General features: G+C 34.0%; 2 protein-coding genes across 3 annotated transcripts in view; one reads left to right on the plus strand and one right to left on the minus strand.

The window, feature by feature from the left end:
• Positions 1-1,157: 1,157 nt before the first annotated feature.
• LOC108738626 (anillin-like) overlaps positions 1,158-20,551 on the plus strand; it is a 66,676-nt gene continuing 47,282 nt past the window's right edge. The window contains exons 1-2 of one of the 2 annotated variants that reach the window (XM_018472124.1): positions 1,158-1,400; positions 2,264-2,393. The gene's annotated coding sequence lies outside the window, so the exon portion shown is untranslated. The remainder of the gene's footprint in view (positions 1,401-2,263; positions 2,394-20,551) is intronic. The other variant, XM_018472123.1, reaches the window with a different exon arrangement.
• The window catches only part of LOC108738619 (acid sphingomyelinase-like phosphodiesterase 3b), a 231,299-nt gene continuing 229,864 nt past the window's right edge, over positions 19,117-20,551 (minus strand). The window contains exon 12 of the mRNA XM_025981270.1: positions 19,117-19,473. Within this exon, the coding sequence (XP_025837055.1) occupies positions 19,245-19,473 (229 nt within the window). The 3' untranslated portion in view covers positions 19,117-19,244. The remainder of the gene's footprint in view (positions 19,474-20,551) is intronic.

Consider the following 20,551-nt stretch of genomic DNA (forward strand, 5'->3'; position numbering starts at 1 on the left):
TTCTTACTTTAATATAACTGAACTGACATTTCAAACAATTGAATTTATGGCAGCCATCATTATAAATGAAAGACGGCTTCTGATTGGCTGTCTGCGAAATTCATTCATTGTGGCTGGCAATGAACGAGTACTATAGGGTTGATGACCTCTACGTGCGTAAAATGTGTAAACAATTACAAGAAAAACAAAATTTTCATTTTGAATTGCAAATAACTCGATAACTACTGGCCAGATTTTGATGCCCTTTGAACTAAAAGATGCGGAAAAGTATGGAGATTATATTTGAAACATCGTAACGTAGTGTTTCATTCAGAAAAACTGATTTTCAATTAAAAAACTGACACTATAAATTACTACACATTTATAAAAAACGGTTTATGACGATGTTTTTCGTTAAAAATCATCTTTACAAGATATAATAAAGATCATATATAACTTTTAAACTATTAAACAGAAGAATAGATGTTTAATTTTCCGAAATCAATATAAATATAAATTTAAATGGAGTAAAAAGTATATTGAAGAGCGCTTGTCTGTGAAATAAATCTTTACAATACGAATAAATCTTTTAAATTGTTATTTAAAAGGTGAATTAAGGTTGAATGCATCTTGAATATATAAAACTACGGAACTAATTGAATAAATTCTGGTATTTCTGCGTCAAGGTAATTCTCCGCGACTTAAAATTAATTTAGATTAGTAAAAGATGCAAATCTGGTGAAACGTTCAATACTTTCAAGGGTCTATTTAATGAAAATGGATTCGCATCTACTATTCTTGATGCGGAATAGCTGCATTCTAAAATCGTTTTGGGATTGAGTTAAATTAATTCTTTAGTAATCGCACTGGCATAAAAATCGTCTATTATTACCAACGAAAACGCAAATAAAATCTGAACTTATTGCTAGCAAACTCCAACATTTTTATGAACGACAGCAACCAGAAGATTTTTGATTCAACATCAATGTTTGATTTTACTTATTTTTGCATGATGCATTTCAATTTTCATTGCCGCTATGAAAAGATATAATATGGTTTTACATACCGAAAAAGTAAATAAAATTAGTCTTTCCTTCCGTGAAGTTTTTTCATGAATAGATAAAATTATTTCGCGTACATGCTATTGTATTGTGTTTTCTTTTGTTTGTTCAGGTTTTTTGACGTTTATCATTGTTTAAACAATCCGTTTCATATTTGTTCGTAAACACAATATCTGTAATATATGTTGTGTGTTGGTCGCACAAATTTTCGTTCAACAGCCGTTTATTAGTGAATGTACATGCGTTAGTGACTATATTTGCATACACGTTTATAACATTGTAAGTACCTGCATACATGCAAATTGCATACACATATAAGTACATACATATGTACATATATGCATGGATAGATAGAGACAGGTATTTACATTTAACATTTGCACAAATCAAACATACCTATGATGCTAGATTAAATTAAGGCACATTTTCACTGTTTATATTAGGCTATTAAAGTTAATTAACAGTTTTCATGTAGACGGTGAACGATTTGGAATGAACTTAATTAACACACATCGAAAACATAACACACCGCTCACGCAAACGTTGGACCGTTTTAGGATAGCTGATGGTACGATTCGTATAAAATTTGGCTTGAAAATATGTAAATTTAATAAACGGTTAAATAAAATTATGTGTAATTCTGTAGTACCTATCAAGTTAATGTTTAATACCTTATTAAGCTAGAGTTGAGTACAATTTCGGTTAACAAATGCAATTTAGAAAAATAAAAGTAAATAGTAATGAAGAAAAATTAGTATTTGCCTAAAAGTTTATAAAATTAACTATCTGTAAACAATATGAAGTGATGTATATACATCGGACAAGCAGTTTAAATAAGAGATTTGATCAACATAAACGTAACTGTAGGTATACAATAAAATTAACTTCTGATAACGTTAAACTGTTACGTATTGTCCCGAAAGGGAAACTTTTGGGACATATAATTGAGAAAAAAGATTGTGTGGCTAATTGGTTTAATTATTAACTACCGCTAAATAACGTTATTCAGACTAGAAGTACAAAGTCATTGAGATAATTCAGACATGAAAACCATTTTAGATTAGCGTGTTAGTTTCTGTAGTTTTCTGATTGCAATAGGACTTCTGTAAACAAAATCATCTTATCTTAATGCTTTATCGATTCTATAATGAACACAGTTATTAGTTTTATATACAGTAGCACATCAGTAGCTACATTTTGTTCCATTGTTGTTTTATTTGCAGATAAGCAAACTTTCGCGGATCCAGTATTAAGATGCAGCAGAACGTACATAGCGTCGTTGGCTTGCTTGATAAATATCCTCACTTAATTGCTTGTTTAGGAGTAAGATAAAGGAGTTTCCATTTGGAGCAGGTAAGTAGACTTGATATTAAAGATAAGCAGCCACCAGTAGAGACAGATGTTTATTTCAGGGTACATTATTAGGTTAAAGCATTTGTATTAAAGCACTTGTTTGCTAAGCCATTACAAAGGGGAAGACTGCTTTGGCTTTTCCTCTTTTTCACAATGTTAAAGAGGAGTACAACGTAAGAAAACTGGAAATTACTCACTTTGTAGGAAAGTGTATTTAAATCTCTAGTCGTCCACACTCTACACGAGCTATGTATAAATCACACAACTGTTTATAAATGTTAATTAAAGTACAGGCTCTTTATAAACTGTACAATTACATTACTGCAGGTAATTAAACATTTCAAGCTTTAAGGATATAATAATGGTTAGAAATTAGAATTTTGTATATATGTCACTTTTTCAGTACCTACAAGTGTAGAAATGTTCTAAATTATGCAAGCAAAAAGTTAATTAAATGTGCTTTTAAGAATTTAAAAATTTATGGCCAAAAATAAAACCTGCATTTATCTTCAAAAAGTTATTATGAGAAAAACATTAAATTTAATAGTGTTGAAGAGATCTATATCGTCATCTACGTCTAATAGTTGTTTGTTTACAACTCAAAATCTCAGCCGACAGGGCATTAGAAACTCACGACGAAAGTGTCATAGAAAGTTAAATTGGAAAATGGCATATACTTTTATTTAGCACAACCCTCCAGCTAGTTGTTGTTAGCATAAATTTAGACGTTTCGGTGTACCCTTGTCTAAACATTAAGATTGCCTAATATCAGAATTAATACCGAATGTTTTCTTCCACGTCGGATATGCCACATGTACCTACAAATTTTTAATAAGAAATTTTTGTTAAGCGATAATATTGTTGATGTCGAAAGGAGATCTAAAGATTAAATTTAATAGTGTGTTCGTCATCTACGTCTAATAGTTCCCATAAATTATTGGCTAAAACTTATACTGTTCTCAAGAAAATTTTTGTTGAATCGGTTAAAGTTACGAGTGAAACGTCGTAACTTTAAAAAAGAATCGGTCAACGTGATTCGTCGTTCGTTGAGAGAAGTAACTTTGAGTTACTTACTTAGTTAACCGTGTCAGCTTGCAGATAGATAGATACCCGCTACCTACTTGATAGTTGTTTGAAATTAAAGGGAGAGTCATTAAGTTTTTAACGTTTTTAGAAGCGAGGAACTTTTAATGAAAAAGCGTGTGCCGCCGTTACAGTCACGCCTTGCCTTAAACGTTACCTACTAAAGAGTAAAGACTCACAAAAAAAAGGAACTGTAATCAACTTTCAGTGCTGTTAATGCAATTGTAACGTTAAAGAGTAAGAGTTTCGTAATAGCGTTAGATTGAACAAAAATTTTTATAAAAATTTCAATTAATATATAGATCTAAGTCTGCTTAAATTTATTAGCAATAGAAATAAAAATTGCCAAGTGTGAATGCCTTTATTCCACTGAACGGTGCATTTTTTTTATAAATTAGGAATAAAAACAAAAACAACCAATTTATTTATCAATTTTTGAGGAATTTGTTTGCCTTTTAGCGTTCCTGAACGATGAAAAGAGATCAAATGTCAATTAATGTATTATATTCATAGATTTTTAATTGCTTACTATACCTGTGAAAATTTTATGCAAGTATAGTTGAAACGTTCAAAATTGGCATAGTCCACAATAAAACAAAACAAATGACTACAATCCCAAGTGCAAACAAGAAATAAGATACGTCCATTATTCTAGCAGATAATTTATTACGTACTTTGCCAATTTTGATCGTCCGAACTATACGTTGGTCGGACTCTTTAAAATTCATACAGTTTCGAGAAGCAACTCAGTATCAAAAGTAGGATTTCCGAAGATGTCTCTTGCGAGAGATTAAAAGGTCAAGACTTCTAGAGAACAAAAATGTTGAGAATGGGTATTAAGGATACAGTTTAAAATAAGAAGTCGGGGTTGTTAAAATTAGTGTAACAGCGTAAAAGTGGTTTCTATTTGAGTCAACAAAGTTTCAGGACAAAATTGGTTTGCAAGGGAAACGAACTCGCGAAATTATAATAAAAAGGCGTGGTTACTCTTCCACTCGGATGATATTTTAATCAAAAAGGACGACTCTGTCTTCATTTCCTTTGGAAAGTTTCTTTGGCTTAAACAATATAATTAAACTGTAAGACTCGGTTGAACCTTTTAGATGTATATGTATGTGTAAATAGGACGTGGAACTTCAATTAAAATTGCACCATTCAGCCACTGCCGCTCCTGGAGAATGCGATCTTTTAACGTGTGTTGTAGTTTTGTTTGTTTACAACTCAAAATCTCAGCCGACAGGGCTTTAGAAACTCACGACGAAAGTGTCATAGAAAGTTAAATTGGAAAATGGCATATACTTTTATTTAGCACAACCTTCCAGCTAGTTGTTGTTAGCATACATTTAGTCGTTTCGGTGTACCCTTGTCTAAACATTAAGATTGCCTAATATCAGAATTAATACCGAATGTTTTCTTCCACGTCGGATACGCCAAATGTACCCACAGATTTTTAAGAAGAATTTTTTGTTAAATGATAATATTGTTGATGTCGAAAGGAGATCTAAAGAAGTCATTCAACTTTTAATTAAACATTTTAATGGTTGAAATCCTTCATACGGCGCGGTGAACGCCATTTGTACTACAATGCTGGTGGAATTCAATATGTTCAACAAGGTTCATTTACGTAAATGGATATCTACTTGTTGAACTAAATTCACGACGTAGCACATCATATGCGATAGGCACGTTACCAAAATCGAACAAAGAAGTTCTGTCGAAAATGCCAGAATAGAATACTACCACCATGAACATCTTTGTTTGCAACTCAAAACATTTCAAAATTAAATTTAATATCTTTACGGAAAAGTGGTGCTCTTGATCATGCTCAAACCCAAAAGATACATCCATTCCCATAGATAATTTATTGAGGACTTTGATTTTCTCAACTATATAATATACCTAAACGATAAAAACTTCATCAATTATGATTTGGAAAAGGGGAAATATCAAAACCTAATCGTTACGATTGGTACATACATATGAAGAGAAACTCTTTTTCTCTCCAGTCTAGTACTGATGTGATTCATTAGTGGTAAGGGTGCAGTAGGCATTTACCTGGATATATATTACATCCACCGAAAATATCAAGGTGATTGATTCAATTTAGTTGCAACAATGCTAGTGATTTATCCTTGCTCGGTATACGACTAGACAGTTTGATAAATTAAATCGCGGTCTATCGGGCAATCTACTTGCCAATTAGTCGAGCTCGAACTGAGATAGTGGTCACTATTCAAATTTATGTAGGACACATACATGGGTGAGATAGCGAGCCCTGGTATAGGTGCAGATGAGCTAAGATGATCTTAGGTGCTTCATATCTAATCGCGAGTCTAATCATCAACTAATTAATAGACTTGTGGCTGAAAACCGTATGTCAGAAAAGGAACTCTGGATTGTCTTGTTTATGTTAGAGCATATAAAAAATACATTTCGTTAGATGGAAGAAATGTTTAGATTTGTAATGGAACGAAGACGGTAAGAGAATTTTAAACTATTATAATTATATGCCTGGTGCCTCCGTCATAATATTATCAAATATATTTGAAAGTATGTTAAAGAAACAAGAAGAAGAAAGAGGTTACAATCACACCCTGGAGCCAGGAATATATTAAGTATGCATACTGGTTCTGAATACTTAACAAGAAAACGTTTTTAAAAATACCAATTTTCCCGTGAAATCGTGCAATTAATTAACTCTATTGAAAACAATAGTTAGTTTTGTAAAGTATTTTTTTTTAGAAGTTTGACGTGCCCTGAGAGTGGATAAGGTGAGAAGACCGATGTGTATTGCAGACTAGGATTCACAAAGTGATTAGAAAATGGAAGGATCGCGGCCTGCCGTGAAACACAAACTCATTAATCTGAAAGAGCGGTAAAAATTCCAGTGAAAGAAGCTGAAAATGTAATTACCGCTGGTGGCATTGGTTCTAGCCGGGGATTTTTGTGATTTAATGTGTTAGAGCGACGAACGTCCGTCGCCGTCGTATTTTCACGACGCGTCTGGGATTTCCCCCGACGTCTGTCTCGCCCTCAACGCGACAATGCCAATTTCTCAACCTACTTCATTATACTTGATAACTTATTTGCAGTTTATTGAATTTCTTACATTTCAGTTTTAATTTACATTTTAATGATTTTGATCCATTCCGCATAAAGTGTTCAATGTACAGAGGGTTGGTAAACCAATGACCGGGTGTCTTTAACCTTTAATAACCCGAATAATAATAAATTAGCTTTGGTCAAATTTTGCTAACATATCAATCAAAAACAAAATTAAATATTAGCGTCATTTTTATATATCTAAATTAAAGCAAAGGAAATCCAGGAATTGTTACCGTAAAAGAAAACCGAAAACTTAAGAAAACAAATTGAGAACAACAATCTCATGGTACCAACGGTTTTCAAGTACGGTATAGGTACTTTTCGGCATGATATTCTCTAAAATATGTTTATAAATAAATATTTAAGTATTTATAAAAAAGCGCTCGTGAATTTATTGGCGATTGAAGGAGAGGTAGCCTGAAGACAATGCAGTTTCCACAGTTTTTCCATTCGCTATTATTAATTAAAACTTTCAATCTATAAAAGGATTATGTTATGTAAGGGATTTAGTGTGTAGGTGGGCGATGAAGTAATAAATGATTTATGACAGGCCATTTTATTCGACGTAACAATTTGATTCGCCGCATCAGTCGACTTGATTATATGTTCAACGTCCAGTTTCATGGAAATCTGTCCTAATTAGACCGCTAGATGTTTTTCATTTGTCCGAGAATCCCTTCGGATTCGCATTGATTATGCATGTAACACGGATGCAAATGTATGCTAAGTAAAAATGGTCACGTGTTTTGATATGCGTGTTGTATGCTAATGAAACGGAATTATCCGAAATCACGGAGCCATACAAAATTTATAGGACGTTGTATTGTGTCGAAAGTTACTATTAAAATTCGCATACAACACATAGCCATCGCACATACATACACCCTCATGTAAAATGTGTACTTCGGTCGTAACAAATCGGTTTATATCGAGCACGATGATATTTTATGTGGGACATGAATCTTCTTTTAGAACACCAATTCTCTGGTATATTCATCGTTTAAAATTTCAAATTTAAAGAGACCTTTTAAGCGCTTGTTGCAACTGAAACATTTTAACTCAGTTTTGTTCGGTAACAATACACAGGATGTTTCCGAAATAAGTAGAAAGCAAGGCACTACAGTATAAGAAAATTAAGTAAATGTTTGGTGGTCCGAAAGTCCACCGTTTCCGAGAAAAACGTATTTGAAAGTACAGTCCGGCCCTGGTAGGGCCACGCAGCGCAACGCCGCATTCCATCAGCTACAGCATCCGTGTCGTACGCATATTTACTTTGTATTTTGTGTTCTCAATACCACGTCCAGGTGTATTTTAAATACCACAGTATACTATCAACTATAAACAAAGTAATCATTATATGTAATTTTCAATACACTTAATGGTATTATTTGTGATATTCTTATTAATAATAAGAAAGATGTTTAACGTAAAACCCCAACATAAGTAATCAGCATTGTTTATTGGTACATTTGTGATTCTTTAACTAATTAATAACAATAATATGGCGCAACTGACTGTCGCATCAGATAAAGGACTCACGCCTGCGGTTTTTGATAAAGTTACGTACCGATGTCAAGTATAGAACCGAGGAGAGTTATATACATACGTATACACACATAAAAGTTATTAACTACTTCCGCTGTCCCATTTTATCCCTCTCTGTCTCTCTCTCCTTCTCTCTGGCAACGCGCCCTTAATGCAACGTCAGTATTACAAATAGGTTGCAGCCTTTGTGCGCAGTATGAATAGCCTAATTTATCCTTCGAAAGATATTTCATCATATTCGCCAGATGACAAACATTAGGGCCACACAGTTTCCATTTGATGTCTCTTTATTGATGAAGCGGTTCAGCTATTTGAAAAATGTCGAAGAAAAAAAAACAGGACGAATTCTTCTTTTTTTTGGTTGTTTTATCAATGGAGATATATTTCACCAGGGTCGGACTGACAGACTGCCAATTTGAAACTGCTAAACTGATTGGTCACTAATTAGTTTATAAACGAAAGCCGATACTTTCACAATTTTTTTAACGATTTCGTAAAAGTATTCTATTATCTGACGATATTTTATCATAGTTTTTATCACCGTAACATTTGGTTTTGTGAGATTTTAGTAACGTGTCTGCAATAAATTAATTCTAAAAAATGTAAAATAGGAACTTGATGGCTCTGTATAATACGTCTTAATTGTTTCCAAGTTTGTACGTGCTTCTAGTCTGTTAAATTACAAATCCGACTGTTCTGTCTTCTTAAAAATCTAATAACCACAACTCCGGATTAACACCACATTTGGTGTTTTTATAACAGCCCTATGCCAAACAAGTTTACGTCTTTTGACATAAAAGTAAATTAGAAGTTGTAATTCATCTTCTTCATTAAACTTTACGGCGACATAAAAGGAAGTTGATCAAGTAAGCCATTTTCAGTAACCTCGTTCGGCGATTACACGAAAAAAGAATGATTAACGATACAGTATTACCATTCTAACAAGGCAATAAAATTGGACGGACGAGCCCAAAAAAATTGTCATTTCGTTAATGAACTGCAATCATTTATATTTATGTAAATTGGCCATTAAAACTTTTATGCAAGTAACTTTATCGTCCAATACTTCAACTTTATAATAACTCCGTGGTTGTATATCAATTTGCAATTGAAAATACCAGGCAATGACAGAAAAGAATGGGCGATTTTAAACTTAAATAACTCGTCGGTTTTTAATCGTAACTCATATCAAATAATACCAAACAGTTGGACAAAAACAATGTTTTCTTTGATGTGTAACTGATAAATAATAATTAACTGTTTGTAAATAATGCAAAGCCAAAGAGTAGCGATGAACATTTAATATGATATAAATCTTATGAGTTTTTTGATTTTGAAAATCGTCCATTTATTATATGTACCTGTCTGCCGTGAGTGAGATTTGGGGGGAGAGGGTGGTTTAACTATTCGTAACAGTAGGTATTTTGGTAGAAGAAACAATTTGGAATGTAGAAAATGAAGAAAAGGCAATGTTGTGCAGTTACGAAATGTTTTTCCCTTGTTTTTCGCGTTCAACCAAGAGAATTTATGTCAGAAAAATAAAAGTTTAAATTTTTATTAGAGAATTATTCGCGCTGTGCCATGAGTTTATCGTCGAGAGTTTCAACCCGCAGGGTCCCCTATCGTGTACCTCCTGTTAGTCCATAAAACGTGATGTTTGTGGATTTTCTAATATTCCTTTAAATTTATATGTTTCGTCAAGGAGGATTTTACGTTCTTTTGCCTTTTGTAATAAAGAAGAATAGGTATATCGGGTATTATTACACGTTATAGTACCTATTTCACCTGCTTTACGGTTCCCTTTTCATTTTAAACAGCCCTATTTGCTTCCTTTTTACTCTATATTATTTACATGCATTCGTATATAAATGAAATTACGAACGAAATGCAATAACAACTTTAATAATTGTAACATCTTTACGAAACATAATTTGGGAAATTAAAAATAAACTTCTGATTCAAAATGACAAATGAACAACAACAAATAAATATCATAAAAGTACAAATTAATTTATATATGTTGCTCACAGAAAGCGTCGACTGTTTGAGATCTGAGCTTTTATTGTTTTCATAATAATCGATTTTGAATATTGGACTTACAATTCGTTGTTTAAACGTAAGATATGAGTTAAATTAATTGTAAACAGGTAGTTACGATCTTCCCTTAAACTGTTAATTAAACTTAATTACCAAAAATTTGTGCCGCGCTCATATTTTTAATTATTTTTTGTTATTCATATTACATTGAATTTGTTACGTATGTGCCTCATAATGTCATCGCAGCAGTTTAGCTACATTGACGTCATATACCCTTTGTACTTTTTTATCGATTCGCTATTGTTATTAAATTTTAATAAAGCCTCTTTAACAAATGCAAGATTAAACGGAATACCTTTTTTAATAACCGTTAGGGCATAGTGTAAACACATAAATATAACAGTTTCATTCATTCATTCATTTAGACAGGCGTGCATTTCAGGAAAATCCCTTTTTATTAAATACTTAATAAACCGGCTTGCGTCTACATTCACGGGTGTGTATAGCGACGTATTTTTTACCTAACGACCGGTGTGTTGATGCACAATGCACCGAAAGGGTGGCTTATATTCATTTACCGTATCGCAGTTAAGTTTTTTAATTTTAACACTTTCCCTAAAGAATATTAATGAACACACAGCTTTTCTTAGCCGTTTTTTTGTTTTCGTTTTAATAACTATCGCCCGTACTTTTTAATTAAACGGTTCATGGTATCCGCCGTCCTATCTATGAAACAAAACTACCCTAGTTTCACTTCGACGGATAAAAACAACCGCCTCCAGCCGCACGGGGTAATCAGATTATCTTTAAATTACAGCTTATAAGATAATCTCAAAGCCAAGTGCAAGATATATTACTCGTAAAGGTAAACAACTAAATTAGTTATTAGACATCAGGGCTGTTTTAACGGTTCTTTTATCGACTAGAAACGAAGCTGAAAGTTTTTCTGCTGGTGGCTATTTTGAGCCTAAAACGATACTGAAATTAGTATTTTAGTGAAAAATCGGTTGTCTGTAAAGTCGGTTTACTGGCGATAGTTGAACATGACAACGTCATAAGAAAATACTGATGGAATGGTTTCATTTTTCAAAAGAAAATTTTAATTTTATTTGTTTGATTGATATTTTGTATGGATAAAGAGAAGGAGGTAAATGGAAATGTATTATTGTACAGCAGCTGTCCACGCGGACGCATCGCTCACTAGTAGGAGAGAGACAGATGTCGAACGCTGCCGAACGCGGAGGCCGATTGTGCCTCTTTGTCGCTCGTTCCGCGCACTCGCTTCCACTTCAAGCCTTAAATGGGACGCCTCAGAGCGAGGTAACGCCGCATGAGTCATGTTTTTTCGTGCGTGCAGCCGGCTCCATCGAATTATAAGACGTTGTCACGTCAAAGAGGGAATTGCAGATAATTTCTATTTCTAGGATTCAGTTCCTTGAAATGACAAAAATATTTACAACATTACAATCACCATGTTTCACTATAAAGTATTTACTTTCATCGCCATCATTAGGTTGTTTGGACACGCACTTCCACTCTTTCCTATCCTGAGCTAATCTTCGCATTTCCCTAGAACTAGAACAACACACATCCTTAACAATTTGCGAACAGTAATCTAATATATGTCTGCCTCTACTCTTCTTAACTCCTGTTTCTGCTTCTAATATTCTCTGATTAGACCTTCATGCCTGAGAAGGTATCCTACTAACCTATCTTGCCTATTTTTTTATTGACTTCCATAGAGTCCCCTGTTCTCCTATTCTTTCTAATACCTCATCATTTATAACCTTCTCTATCCACGGTATTCTCATCATTCGTCCATGTTTCGCACTCGTATAGCGCCAGGCTCCAAACATATCTGTCTAAGCATACCAATCCTTTACCCCTCTATATCTACCCCTACAGTTGTATTGTCTTTAATGATGTTGATCTTACTTTCTTAAAAAAATTTAAATAAATTGAAACATAAAAAGCAAGATGGTCTTATTTCTTTAGTAAAAAGTATATCTTGCCCTACTCATACTGAAATTTTGCTATTATTTAACCGGAAATTCTGTGTGCAATCCGGTGAAATTCGAACTGAAGTTTCTCTCCAAAAGAAACTAATTCTACTCTTAGTTCCTTCCGGTTCTTTCGGTTCGCGTAACTACTAAAAGTTGATAGATTTCGTTCTTACATCGAACTGCGCGAAAGCACATGGTTTTTTAACGAAGAAATGCCCTTCGATTTGGCGATTTTCCGCATTCGTGTTACGATGAATTATTTTTCCAACTGCAGTCTGAACGGAAACCGTTGCTTCGATGTTTCAAATATAAGAAAAATAGTAAAACAATAGACTAACGTCGATCTCTAAACTTAATACTACAAGGAAATAGTATGTACTAAATATTACATGGGGTGTTCCGCAAATATGTGATATCAGACGGTTAAGTGTCCAACTTTTTCTTGCAAACTTGTGGGTTCTTTTTCTTTTGTAGGTATTGTTACCTACAAATATCAAACAGGAAGGGACCAACCGACAATTTTGGCATTTTAAGTGGACTAATGCCTGACAATAAATTTTTGTGTGTGAGTGTAGACGTACCTTATATATATACCTATATACAGTGGATTATACACGTAAATGTGTTTGTCTCGGTAACGTTATACGGCGATGGCTTGTTTTGCCGACGAGATCGAAGCGCTCAAAGAAAATATTTGTAATTAAAGTCGGTATCGGGGCAACATCAGGGGCGGCTTCCTATTCGGCAAAGTTAAAATTCGCTACGATGTTAATTTTAAGCGAAACAAAGCGGCAGATTGTGTTTTGGCGTCGTAGCCGATGCTGCAGCGTTGTTGCGACGCTCGCCGACGTCGTCGTCCCCGCGATCGATGCACTGACCACTAATGAGATTTACACAGCATCTGATAACTGGACCTCATCCAAGTGAAGAAACCGCTTATTACATTATTTCCGGAATGTATGTATTCTCATTATAATATACAGAACTATGCTTCATTTACTTTCTCTAGCGATGTGCCCCTTCCAATGTCTTGGATGCGCGTTGGCAAAATCGTAGGTAGGGAGAACAAAGCTCATTATACCCTCGACTCTTCTTCATTAAACATACTTTTTCATACAGTACCTGCTAAAAATTTTGTTCAATCATGAATAGTAGTGCGATTCGAAAACAAGCGTTAAAGCCTTTAATATGTCTTCAAATATAAATAAACATTTCGTTGATATTTTCAGTAGTAAATGGTACCAATAACAGCACATTTGAGCAATGCAATTGTAGTGGATAAAATGGTCAATTTTTCCGTGCAGTACTGTATGAATTATACGCTCCTCAGCGGTTAAGAGTTTGGCCGAGAGTTGTCTCCTTTCTTTTGTGGCCTAGTGCTGTTCTTTTCTACTTTGCGCCGGTCAAACTGAAGGTCACATCGCTACAGAAACTAAACGAAGTATACTAAGGAACATCGAGATGAAAAAAAGGAACTAGTTATGGTAATTATATTAAATTTACTAGGGTAAGCCTAATAAGGGATCATCTTAGTTCCAGCCCTTTTGAAGTTTAAATATTGAGTGCCGATATATCGATTTTCCTTTTAAAAATTTCCTTCAGGATATATATACTTTTCAATATTCCTAATTTCTAAGCAATTCTCAATAACTAGTTCTTCGATTTGGTTAATTATATTGCAACGAGAGCGTTTTGCACTTAATTTTCAGGTAGGAATTTAATCTTTCCAGTTTAGTCCCTATTAAATTGGTTCGAAAGGTCAGCAGGATGACGGGGTGGAGGAATTTTTAATTTAAAATCAAATACGTTAGTTATGGTTAATTCAATGGACGGAAACCGGTGAGTTTGGCGAATTAATTACTAAAGGGAGAACGATTCGCGTAATGCGTGGTACATGCACCAACAGTAAAAATAGTTGTTTTACGAGATTAAGCGCTGATTAAGCTTCGTTGAACGCATTTAGTTCAAAACATTTAGAGGTATTCGTTTTGGGGCAAAACAATTTCTGCTTTATCAGCACCAGCCATTACAGTATTTTGAATACAATGATGCAATCAGGAATTTGCCTATTTCGTTCAACAAACTCACGGTATTTGTTAAACTCTGCAAACGTTTAAATAAAATAATTGTGTTGTTAATGAACTGGTTCGACACTTTAATTGTCCAAGATAAAAAGTAGCTAGCAATTTCTACGTTACTGATCTTACTTTATTGTTCTGAGTCCGACTCTGGTGCTTTTTCAAATACTCGAAAATTACTATTTATAACAGCGTAATCTTCATCATATGAAGTGGCTCATTGCTAAATCAAAACAGAGTAAATACGGAAATCCACATGTCAGTATCCTCCAGGATGTTGATTTTAAAACATTGTGAGCGTAATGTAGACCGTATCAAAACATACGTATGTAACAGTTTCCGAGTTTTAATAATGTAACAAGTAGACGCTTTTCGGCAATTTTCATTTACTGTGTAATGAATTGAATGGTGGCGTGTCTGTAAAAGCTCGGGAGATGGGTTCAGCTTTAGCATCAGAACACCATCGGTTTGGTTAATTTTTGTTGTTACAACCACCACATTCGCTCTGTCCTGTTAGCAATTGAATTTCCTTTAATTTGACAGTCAATATCCTATTGCATAACTTACTAAAACGGATTCTTCATTTACGATGGTGATGTGTTCAGTAGAATTGAATTTTTGCTCAAAAACTCAATAATGGCACCAGAACCTGATGGGCGTAACTCTAATACGAATCGCACAGCGCGGTATTACTGATGTTCTTCAGATATTAAACTATTCGAATATTAATCGAGCAGGAATTAAGGACACGACCATACCGATCAGAAATATTACATATCCGTTAATACTTTATGTAAAATCATTATTATATTGGGGTCGTCCAGGACAATTATCATAAGGTCGTCAGTCTTAAGACTGGTTGGACAAAAAAAAAACTTTTGAGTGTTTCATTCCCACCAGCCACATATGCTGGTGGGTGGGCAGTCCCTCTGGACTACGCCGGAAGGTAAGGCGGAAAGCCCTCTTCAGTCTGCTTTCAGGAATCGTGGGAATGGGTGGGTGGTGGTTCGGGTGAGAAAGATGAGACGGACGAAATGAAGATAGAAGAGAATGAAAGATTATCTGTGGAATATTACTGCCTCAGCATTTGCCTAAGTGATCCAAGGAAACCACAGAAAAACTTGGACCAAGGCAGACGGACCCGGAATCGAACCGGCGTCCTCCCGAATGCTATACCCTCATCATTCTCCTGTAACACCCCATTGCGAACGAGTTTAACCCTTTCTTTTACGGTTCTTAGAATTTCTAAATTAACCGTTCGAGAGCATAGACGTGACTTTTTTGTTAAAGGCGATTCAAAATTCAATAAAAAATACTGACGAAGACCGATTGACCGAAACAATTGACGAGTTACGTAAAAATAAATACGTTGAAACGTTAGTTTTATCAAGAACGCACCGAAAAAAATGCTCCTTAAAATTGCGATTCGTGCATACCAGGAATGAAAGGACTCGTATGCGGGTAAAAGTCGGAATTTTACAATAGGGGCATCGGTTATTCCCAGTGAATATATCCCACTTTAATGGCAATTCTATACACAAGTTGGCACCAAAGTCAATATTAATCGTGTCGGTTTTCAATTTTGAAAATAAATGGCGTATATCGGGTTCCATGGTGAACTGAAAGTGAATAGAAATTGGTTTTCGTGATTGCTACCACCTCGCACATACATATAAACGTACATATACAAATGTAACATTGTTGTTGTGGCGTGCAGTTTTCAACCTATCAGAATGCATCGATGTAGATTTAAAGTTCGCGTGTTTCGTATTCGTTAGCGACGTCGCCGTCATTGTTATCTGTTGTGAAGTGAATTGATGCTGTTTCACAATAATTATTGTGTTGGAAAACCTTCTAATTTTTGTTTTGCGCGCGCGGGGCCGCTCGGTTCGGCACGGGGCGGCGGGACTTTCCCGCCCGTTACCTGAACCGAACAGTTCTGAGTAATTAAACTGTCACGTGCGGTTTGCCATTTCACCCATAACAACACCGGCCTTAATATAATTAAAAAGTAATTTAAAAAGCGAAATAGACAGTTGTCGTTTTGTCAACGTTTTTCAATTGAAATAGAAAAATTTTGTGCCATCAGGTTTCCAATTTCATTCACTTGCCCGTACGAGTACATATATTCAATGAAGCCTTAGCTCTAGGTACAAATTCATATGAAGATGTTTCCTTTATTTACTCCCTGTTTTATTGTTGCGACGTTTACACCACCTCGTCGTTAATAGAATTTGTGTTTTGGTATTTGCATTGGCATAAAATGAAGCAGTTTCCATTGATATGAGATTTATAAAGAAAAAGTTTTTTATTTAATTTCTTTACCATGTAAAATATTTAATAATTTTCCCTCAAAAGCATTAAACTTCCGTATTTTAAGATTTGTAAAGACTTCTTTTCGAATATGAAAAAAAGAAGAAACTTCGTTTTCTATAGCACGACCGTATGAAAAAGTATTTCGTAGTTATTATTTTGAAGGAAGTAGCTTTTGATGAAAAGAAGGGTACTAAAAACATGCTTATTTGATCCTATTCATGTGAAGAACCGTGTAAATTCAGTAGGTATTTCAAGCAAATTATTAAGTGTTTTCCCGATTATGTGTCTCAATGCTATAAACATCGAATTTGTTCGGGATCGTCAATGGCTCAAGCAGCTATACAAAATAAAATGGGTTAGGCTAAGGGATTCAACTTTTTTAAAATGTAATCGTTCTTTAATTAAGTTGGACCTATGGTTTTATTCTCTTGAATATCACGAAAATGTTTACAATTAACTGAAATAACATTTCATTTTGTTTTTTGTATAATTCTATTTCATATAAGTATTCAGAAGTTTTTGCAATTTCAAAAAAGAGAAATAAACAAACTAGAGCTAAAAATTGTTTCTTAGTTGATCTTTAAATAAAGACTAATAGTAATTTTACTTATAAACGAGGACCAGAAGAGATCTAGCTTATTATTAGATAACTTTGTCTGAAAAGTTCTGGAAAAACAGTTCTATTATTATTATGTTTTTGAAATTCTTTGATTTCCACATTCAGTTTGGAAATAATAGTTTAAGTTGATTTCTTAAACAACTATTAGAAGTAATATTTGTACTTCTAAACAATAACTAAGCAAAATGAGAAACAAGCAATAAATGAATTATCTTTTCGGCTATACTAAAGTCTTAGAACTTTTTTGTGTTATCTTTGTGTATACGTAATCTGGCGGCGGTTTTCTCAACCCAACCCTAAGAGGATTTTGAGTACAATCCTTAGAACCAATTTCTATTGATGTCGAAAGCACTAAAGTATGTGGTATCTCTGCAAATCGTGTTTCACCCAACTCCTTTTAGTTTCTGAAAGCCGTTCGTGTTTCAGATATGAAACGAATGCGTAGTATTTGAATTAGTTTTTGTTTCTTTCACAACGTCTAATGTAAAAAAAATCAATTACCCATAATAATCCTAACAAGAAATTGTTTTGTGAGTGACTAATGAGATTTTTAATAATATTGAAAATACTTCTGTGTTCGCGTATATGAAAATAAAATCATCGAGCGACAGATCTGACGATCGATAGGGGTCGACATGCCTCCCATAACTCTGCGATCTACGCTCATTTAAGTTCTTAACAGTTTTAGAAAAAAAAAATTCCTGTCGATGATGCAAATCATAATGCTAGTAGGTACCTAATACCAAACTTAAGTCTTCTTGAATTTTTCAATGCATTTAAGATACTTGCGTAAGACTGAATCCTTTAATAGAGATGATTTTTAGGAAATAAAAATTGTTCTTTTCATTCTGACATATACGTAGGAGGCTATATTTGTCCAGCTATTTGTAGCGTAAGGATAATTGTTTGAGAAATAGAATTCTCATTTCAATTACGAAGTGAGTTAGTGAATTTACTACAATCGGCATTGTTACCCAATTTAATTAATGAATAGGAACAATAAACAGACAAGCTGATAACGTCCAACAGATGCATTTATAATTAATACAGAAAAGTAAATATAGACTTATGTACATAAAACATAAATTTATACCTGGACAGTGGATAATAACATAATTGTGTGGTGAGAATTTCAATTTCAATGTGTTATTATAACCTGAATGTTCACTTACCTGTATTCCAGTACAGTGGGGTTCATTTTTTTTTTAATTTAGAATGTTTTATTTTAAATGTACAGATAATTTATTTAGTCACTTTCTCATTCTTAGATACATTTGTCATCGATTTCGTTTACATTCTCTATAGAGATTTCGCACTCAAATTCTGATTGGTTTCATATTCGAATGTGGTCAATAAAACTACTCTGGGTATCAAATACATGTAAGGAATGAATAAATGCTTACAGTTTACTAATACTATAAAATTGTTTCACTACACTACGCTAGTTGCTTCTTCAAGTGAAGATTGAACATCAGATAATGCATTCGTTTACATGTGATTTATTTATCCGCCTTATATATCTGATTTTCTGCTATGATATTTTGTCTGTTTTATTATTTCAATGGCATATCTTTGTTCGAGTTCAATTTGAAAGTAAACTTCGAAACAAAAATTTACGTTATTGAGTGCCACTCCCTTTAAACCTCAATTATTAAGTTAGTTCTTCACTGAACTTCTTAATTGCTTCATTAAAATTAAGTGTGAAACTTATCGTATGGTGGGTATGCAGCTGGATGACGTTCGTAGTGTCATGCGAATTTAATTATTGTTTAGGTACATTATTAAATTAATTATAAGATGAAACCTGCTGCTTTGTTAATTTTTTAATGATTCTAAATAGTATCTATCGCAGAGCAATTATTTTGGTATTAGTAAACAGTGAGTTTTTAAAACTGCAAAGAGATAAGTTCGTTTGTAGGAGCAAGGAGAATAATTAAAACATTCGCTAAAAAAGAGAAAACTAATAATTTATTAAAATATTTGGTACATATTTCGCAGTTTGAAAAATACCAAGTTTCATATTTTACACTCAAATTCCCTAAAAGTAGAGGATACAAAAATTTTATCACAGCACACACAGATGAACAACGACGATTATACGGTATACGAACGGGAGTCCATTGATGAAGATTGCATCTTGAGACGAGAGAAACGCGCTGGGCGCAGTTTTCAAGCACTCGTCGAACATTGTGAAGTCCACGCAAGTTATGGCGCAATAGTGACTATGCGCACAACTCGAGTCGCAAACCGACTGGGACGCGTTGTAAATTTTTACTGAATTTGCTCTGAAATATCTTTACAAAATTAAGCATTTCTTAGGATCAATCCTTCAAGAATCCTCCCATTAAACATGCTAGGTCTGGTAGCAAAATTTAAACGTTATACCATGCAGGAAGTATTTAAAACATTAGGTGTCTACTAACTACTCATAGGCGTAGGTGAAGCAGTTGATTTCAGAGGGTCCAACACGAGCAATAAGGAACTACTGTTCGTTTCAAGAAGTTAGAGATATGCCCCTTCCTTTTATTAGGATGCGCCGTAGCATAATTCCAAATTCAATCATATTTGTCTGCGTAGCTCATTTCTCCACCGATCATCGAACGAGAACTAGACAAAAGTGTACAGTACCATTTGCAAAATTATTTAAACTGCCCCGTTAAAATTTAAGAATATGCTTTATTTAAAAGCATATTTAACCAAAAATAATGACAAGTGAATTAACTTAACGTTCTACACACCTATAAAACTTTTGCTATGTTTTCTATTGTTAATTTATATACATTTTTGTTTTAAGAAATTGCTAAACATTTTCGTCTAGTACTGTACAGTTCTAGCCGATCTCCTACGATCGCCCATCGAGAGCTCTGCTCGTTCAAGCTTGTTCCAACTATATCTGTCTTGCTCACGCCTAGTGTGTATTCTGTTTATCTTCGCGCAGATTTCTTCAAGGTCACAATTCTAACAAATTGAAATAGACAGTAGTTTTTAATGATTTAAGCACTGTGTTGTGACAAACCAATCTGACCATTGTATTCATCGTTTTCGTGGATCAGCACAAATAACTCTATGAGGCACTTTAATATATAACATAATAATGCAAAACAAAACACAGAAGAGTATTTTGTCAAACACTCATGCAGCACAAGCACTAACAAGTAATATTTTGTAAACTACACACTGGTAACACCAAGCGGATTTAAAACATGCTGTAATACCTTAAAAATATAACTGTAAATGTACATTTACCTATAGGAATACCTACGATTTGGAATAAAGGAAATACCAAAACTTAAATCGTTACGATTGGCACATGCATATGAAGAGAATGTTTTTTTCTCCAGTCTAGTACTGATGCAATTTCGAATGTCCTAA

This window comes from Agrilus planipennis, unplaced genomic scaffold (genome assembly GCF_000699045.2).
Source record: "Agrilus planipennis isolate EAB-ADULT unplaced genomic scaffold, Apla_2.0 scaffold135, whole genome shotgun sequence".
Classification (NCBI taxonomy): domain Eukaryota; kingdom Metazoa; phylum Arthropoda; class Insecta; order Coleoptera; family Buprestidae; genus Agrilus; species Agrilus planipennis.